This window comes from Marasmius oreades, chromosome 7, assembly GCF_018924745.1.
Source record: "Marasmius oreades isolate 03SP1 chromosome 7, whole genome shotgun sequence".
In the NCBI taxonomy this organism is placed as follows: domain Eukaryota; kingdom Fungi; phylum Basidiomycota; class Agaricomycetes; order Agaricales; family Marasmiaceae; genus Marasmius; species Marasmius oreades.
Window position 1 is genome coordinate 3,402,135 of NC_057329.1, and position 6,493 is coordinate 3,408,627.

The 6,493-nt window shown below is 47.5% G+C and overlaps 3 protein-coding genes across 3 annotated transcripts; 1 reads left to right on the forward strand and 2 right to left on the reverse strand.

The window, feature by feature from the left end:
- Window positions 1–52: 52 nt before the first annotated feature.
- Window positions 53–634, forward strand: E1B28_011819 (uncharacterized protein). The gene is made up of 2 exons (XM_043156875.1): window positions 53–359; window positions 418–634. Exons 1-2 carry the CDS (start codon window positions 189–191, stop codon window positions 451–453), a joined length of 207 nt encoding a protein of 68 aa, XP_043006688.1. The 5' UTR covers window positions 53–188; the 3' UTR covers window positions 454–634.
- Window positions 635–804: 170 nt separating this feature from the next.
- On the reverse strand, window positions 805–3,757 carry E1B28_011820 (uncharacterized protein). Its single transcript, XM_043156876.1, has 13 exons — window positions 3,675–3,757; window positions 3,551–3,616; window positions 2,916–3,479; window positions 2,745–2,855; window positions 2,550–2,688; window positions 2,276–2,494; window positions 1,969–2,220; window positions 1,811–1,914; window positions 1,673–1,757; window positions 1,540–1,617; window positions 1,423–1,482; window positions 1,219–1,365; window positions 805–1,155 (listed from the first exon to the last, which is right to left on the reverse strand). The coding sequence occupies exons 3-13, from the start codon at window positions 3,053–3,055 to the stop codon at window positions 937–939; spliced, it is 1,554 nt and encodes a 517-aa protein (XP_043006689.1). The 5' UTR covers window positions 3,056–3,479; window positions 3,551–3,616; window positions 3,675–3,757; the 3' UTR covers window positions 805–936.
- A 197-nt stretch (window positions 3,758–3,954) lies between these two features.
- E1B28_011821 (uncharacterized protein) lies at window positions 3,955–5,777 on the reverse strand. The gene is made up of 10 exons (XM_043156877.1): window positions 5,642–5,777; window positions 5,533–5,588; window positions 5,145–5,478; window positions 4,933–5,091; window positions 4,800–4,872; window positions 4,650–4,735; window positions 4,514–4,592; window positions 4,311–4,456; window positions 4,175–4,247; window positions 3,955–4,112 (listed from the first exon to the last, which is right to left on the reverse strand). Exons 3-10 carry the CDS (start codon window positions 5,175–5,177, stop codon window positions 4,096–4,098), a joined length of 666 nt encoding a protein of 221 aa, XP_043006690.1. The 5' UTR covers window positions 5,178–5,478; window positions 5,533–5,588; window positions 5,642–5,777; the 3' UTR covers window positions 3,955–4,095.
- Between the last annotated feature and the right edge of the window lie 716 nt (window positions 5,778–6,493).

The following is a 6,493-nucleotide window of genomic DNA, read 5'->3' on the forward strand; positions in this document are numbered from 1 at the left end:
TTTTCCATTATATTACGCCGCACGCGATAACGAAATGTTGACGAAATGCCGAGTGCTCTCGGACAGACAGCTTGCATGGAAGGCCCTTCTTTCGGCAGAAATCAAACCACAGCGCGTCAAAGTGCTTTAATGACCCAACATATAAATACAGATGCTCACCCTCCTCTCAAAACAAGTTACTCAACTTCATGCACAAATCCTCGCTCAATTTCATGAAGGGACTCCTTCTCTCCATCATTTTTCTCTCGGTCCTTTCAGCCACTATTGCCCAGCCGCCTGAGGACGAGTGTCCATCCAGCTGGCACCTCGTTGAGACCCCACCTGGTCCAGGCCAGTGGGAGTGGGTATGTAGATTGGAGGTATGTATCCCCGCACCCTTTTACCTGAGCAAGCTTGACTATCGGTACCCTTCTTTAGACCAGAGAATCCTTGTCATCCGGGAGACAGGTCTAAAAGCTAACTTGCTCAGACTTCAACTTTGGAAATCGCGTTTGGAAAGTTGAGGGAAAATGGCATGTAGACATAACAAAGCGCACTTCTGATACACGGAATTTTAGCGACCAGAATCCATAGTTATCTAGTAGTCCCAAGATCAGAGCCCTTGTAACCAAGTTATAACAATTTTGCAGTGACCTTTATTTCCTTCACTTGCCAGATGTCTGATAATACTAGTAACGCATGCAAGCGGCTTCCTGCGGCACATCCACGCCTTCTGGTGCCTCCACAAAATCATTGCTAGCCATATCCGAAAGTGGCTTTATTGGCGTCTTGCCCAAGATCAGTCAGAGGTTTTTCTCATGCGCTTATTGAGATTGCACATATCGATGGGTTTTTTTCCTTTTAATTATTATTACAGGATACATCTATACTAAACCAAAATAAATTCATCGCGTAGAGCTTTGAAGATTTCACGTCTAGTAGCCTAACCCCAGTGAATCACAATGACTCCAACTTCTCTAGAACCTCCTCAATGGAAGGCCTCGCAGAGGGCGTACGGTTCCAACACTGAACTAGTAACCCCCACATCTCATCATTCAACCCCCTTTCAACGACCCGGCTCTCCCCGGGTCTGGGAGGAGTCCGTCCGTTGGCAACATTCAACACAACCTCAGGCGGGTGCTTTATTTTGGGGTATGGGTGCTGGTGAGTGAGAAGCTGAGAAAGTAAAACACCATTAGTCATCGTCGAAATCGAGCTAACGAAAGAAATCCCACATACCTCAAGTACGGTCATCCCAAACGAATAGATATCGCAAGCAAGTGATACCGATCCCTCCCCGATATATACCTCAGGTGCAAACCACCTGTAGAGATTAGCTACGCCATTACTCTGCGTGAAAGGCGTATTCGTCATATCCTCCACCATCTAAATCGGTAAATCGTCAGTTGGGAATATTCGACAAACATGACGGAGGATGCAAACCTTGGATAGTCCAAAATCGCCGATAAGGGGATTACCCTGTGAGTTGACAAAGATGTTTTCCTGATCCATTGTGCGCTTTCAATAGGAGACGAAGATCCGAAGGAGGTAAAGACGTACGGCTCTGACATCACCATGGACAACCGGAGGAGTCATCAGGACATGCAATACCCTCAGTCCTCGCGCAATGTCTATGATCTACGTACATCGCTAATGAGAAGGAAAAATTAAAGAGATGACTAGTAACGCTTACCATTTGCTTGTAGTTGACCGTTGCGTCGTTCTTTTTGACATACGACAACGCATTTCCATTCTCTTGCCACGGACTGACCATGTACCTTCGCAAATCGGTTAACATCACTGACACGAATGATATGATGAAGCAACATACGGACGCAAATCCCCTCCCTGACCAAAGCCATAGAATGGGAGAATGTACTTGCCGTGGTCAATCTCAAATATAAGCTTCCAAATTTCCACTTCTCTCCCAAAGCGCTGCAGGAACAAGAGGTTAGTACAAAGTGATTGAAAAAACGAGACAGACCTCACCCTCGTAGTATGTTCATCAACGCTCACCGAGCGCAAGACCTTAATAGCAACTCTCTCCTTGTGTAGGTACCGCCCACGAAAGATATCCATCGACGTTGTACCAGTCACCGCTCGTTCTTCGATATCCGTAATTTCTCCAGAAACGAGATGTGGATTCGGCAGCAGAGTCTTCGCCGTGACTTGCAAGTCATGAAGGTTTTGCGATAATCCGACGAATTGCTTTTCCGATGAGTTTTGTACCCCGCTCATGTTCTGATTATCGATGAGGTTCAGCATTCGGATATGGTTCGAGAACTGCAACATGCACCTCCTGCATAAAAGCCATTATCCCCTTCAGCTCCTTCAGCTCACTGATCGTCTTCTCATGGTAAGAAAGTATTTCTTCCCCATAGCCACTCATCATCCCGTGCACTATATCCTGAGCATTACGAATATCGGCGAGATAAGCGATGATCTCTTCGTGGTCTGATCGAGCTACGACAGCAAACTCAGCTTGCCACCGACTTGTGTCTGCATGGGATGCCAACTGATTACGACTGATCAGTTTTCGCAAACATGTAAGGGAATGTTGGTGTGCTCACCTGAAATCGAAGAAAACAGTCCGTTATTTCCGCCTGACTCTTCTCTAAATCGCCTTGAATTTCCTTCAGCTTGACCAACGAGCGTGCCCACGAGAGGCGAGCCCACTTTGCCACTCGATTTTTGACATCCGTTATGCACCTGATAGACGTTCCAGGTAAGCGATATCCAATGATCGATATAAGTTTCCTCCGTACTTGGTAACGTCATCGAACGCGGCTTGTAACGTATTTGGAGGAGGAGGTTGGTATTTCTCGACTGCAAGTAACAAGCTATGACATCGATCACAGAGTTCACGAGTTGCGTTCCTGCATAAGAGTGAGTCGATCAACGTGATTTGATGGTCCGAAGTCAAGGTAAGTACACACCGACTTGCAGAAACCTCTTCACACAAAGTGATCAACGAGCATAATGCATCAACGCCCATGCTCAGGCCTGGAACTGGTGCGAAGTCTGCGGCAATCGAGGCTACATTCTTGCCAAGAGACAACCATGGATCCGACGGCATTGCATTCAGTTGCTCAGAGTCGTTGGTAGGTGATTGCGAAAAGGAGTGGAGGACAACGTCGCAAACATCTTATAAGGTTTGATCGATGCTGTATCAACGTTGCAGCGGCTTCGAAGATTCTCGTGGGAAGAGCGCTGGCGCCGAGTATGCAAATGAATGGGGAGTGTTAGTATCCCACAACACCTCAAGCGTACAATCACAATCGCCACACCGTCATAAGCACCATCCCTGCAATCTCCCAATATGGTGTAGATGCCTTCAGGTCGTTCTAGTAGTAGATGTCCCTCGACTTGGCTGTCCTGGTGGCAACACGTTATATGTTAACCGCTTGCGTCGTCACGAAAGGTATTTTAACCGAGTTCGCGCGGCACGGATGCTGTTCGTTCTCTGCCCAGAGCAGGCTCAATTTGGAATTGTAGGATAGCTACGCAGCAGAAGCACGATGATTTTTTCAGCGATTTGTACTGATAAGTCTTTATTTTATTCGCGGCTCACTATATCCGAAAAACAGTGCCTTGATATTCAGTTTCGCGCCATTCTTGAGAAGGTTTCCGTTGAAAGCTACAGCCCAGGATCAGCCATGTAGATAATGGCAAGAAAACATGAGCAGAATACTTACTGAGCACTGGCCATGGGTAGTTCAAAAGAAGAGGGTGAGATATCACTACAGGCGACGTTGGTGGAAGAGAACAAGATTGATTTTGCGCATCGGCGGAACTCCGGCCATACCGCCCAGGCCCGCCGACCTTCAGCTTCCTTTGGGAAAGTCGTTCTCCGTCAGCCGAACTCAAGTCTTGAAGAGACAAAGTCAAACGAAAGGGCCCATTGCCTGCATTTAATTGAGGCTCAATACCTCGGAACATTACCGTCCTCTTTCAACTAACATATCGATTCTCTCTCTGGAAATCTGGAAATATTTGGGTTCAATAAGGGACCAATAACATGTGAACTGTGAGGCCTAATATACTAGTAAGTATGTACTCTCTAGGTACTCATTAAATGCAACAGTAATCCCATTTAACTTCAAATACCCTCGAGCATTAAGGGCAGAAAGTGACTGGAAGGTATGCATCAGAAAAAGGCCAAACGGAATCGGACTGACGCTGATGAGAAACATACCAGTAAAACCGACATTTCCAGCTCCACAAGCCCTTACCGGGCTGTCAACCGTGCTTCCGCAACCAGCCGTGTTCTGTACGAAGTTTCAAACGAAATTAGTTCTCAGAGCCGATTATAACTTGATAATACCACGTACTCCAGGAGGGTAAGCACTCTTGCAGTCGCATTTGACGTTGGTGCAGGTCACAGTGTCGCATCCATCGGCCTTGATGGATACGGACTGAGTGAAACCTTGAATGTTGGAGATGTCGTACGTTTGCGGGGTGAACTTGTCTCCAGAGTCTGTATTTGCCCAAATGTAAGTGAAACTGAAAAGACCGAAAAACACAGAGCACGAACCTAGGTTGTATTCGGTAACAGTGCAGCTCTCTCCCTTAGCTCCACAATGTCCATTTTGAGCGAAGATACGACCAACCCACTGAGGCGATATTCGTAAGTATCCAAAAGCGTGAAGAAGAAAGGCTCGAAAGCTCACGTTAGAAGGAATGGTGATCGTCTTCGTTTGCCCTGCTCCAATTGAGCCAGGCTGAGCGGCGGTGTAGCTCGAAGCGCCTGCGCAGCCTATGAGAACAGTATTGATAAGTACATGAAGCGAGACATTGTATAGTTGGACGGAAAGACTTACGAGGACTGTAGCCACACTTGGTATCAGCAACGACAGCATTGACAGCGTTTCCACATCGGTTGACGAGGGTGAACTGGTTAAACCCGCCATCAGCAAAAGATCAGACAGATAGGAATTCAAGATTGAGCCTTACCCGATGGTCGGCAGCGACGAGCAAAGGGACGACGGCGAGGACTGCGAAGGACTTCATTTCAAGGCGTAGATGAGCTTGGAGGAATGAACAGAAAGGAACTTGGTTGGTGGTTTTTATACCGTCGTGTGGTGTACATCTCAGATGCTTAGGTTTCCTAATCTATGCGTTGTAACGAAACTGCTTCGTAGAAAAGAGTTGCGCCCGAGACTCACCTTGGTGATCACTATATGGAAACTGCATCGCATTCTCGGCGCACACGGGTATCGGTACCCGCTGAGCTAGAAGTGTAGCTTCGAAGTCGATACGATCTTGGTGGATTAGCTGGCATGCAATATAAATCTACAAGAATAGTCAATTTCAATTTGGGATGGTACATAGCCGCAGCGCCTGCAATCCCATTTTTATCATGACGTCGAGCCTAGGGTAACGTTTGGTCGCGATCGCCGTCCAACGGCCTCGATGAGCATCGTTGACCTACAGGTTCCAGACGGCGGATGCTCCTCACCAGTCTAGACTGGGTTTCGACCACAAGGAACCTCAACGAACCTGTTTATTCCGTGTGGTCTGCATAATAACAAGAGGAACTAGACGAGTACGTACGATGGAGTGATGATTCAAGCCGTGGTTCCGACTAAGTAGGAGGAGTTCTTCGAGATCTTGAAACAGCTCCATTGAATTGACTTGTTCGGGAAGTGCACCTGATACGTACTAGTGATGGTATGTGGAGCAACCGAACAGTACGTGATATTCGGATTGTTGACAGAGTGTTTAGGCTGTTTTTGCATAGTTCTGTAAAGTTGTAGAAAGGCGGGGGACTTTATACTGAGGGGCGTAGTCGATAGCGTACGTACCTTATCTGGTTAATCCTATCTTGTTTTTCCCGCGATATGATATCTCCGCATCGGCCGATTTTCGTCATCGGCGCAGCCCGCTGTTGTCGTAAAATGCCCGCCCCGTGCTTTTTCGGTTCATACTGTCTAATACAATATAGAGGAGATTATATGCCGGTAAGAATTCCTAGAACAGTCTCTGCGGCCTCATAGGCCTCGCACTCCTCTTCATCACCCTCACTTTCGCCGGAGTCCTCCCCTCCGTTGTCCTCCCCAACAAGCCCTTCATCATTGCAAGCTCCTACTTCTCCACCGGGAACCAGCGGTCTTTTGAGTCCTCGTCCAGGCTGAAAGAAGGTGCAGTGTTGTGGATTAAAGCCTGGCAACTGTTTGATGTTGTTGAGCCGCATATGGTGGAGGTCGAAGAATCGCCCCCGTTGTAAGCGATGGATGTGGATCTGATGGCAGAGCTGAGGGTAATGAGGCCTGTAGTATAACTCCATTCCCTTCAGATATTCCGTTTCCTCCTTCATCCAGGTAACCAGAGACTTGATTTCATTGTGTAGCCGTGGAAGGGTTTCTTCGGCTCGGGCATACTTGAAAAATGCGGTGGCGAGTTCCCGGTTGGCTGGAATAGCCCAAGGCTTATCTCGAACATCCTCTCGTGCATCCTTCAGCAGGTCAAACTCGGCCAGAAATGTACAGTCAACCACCTCTTTCCACTTCAGTTG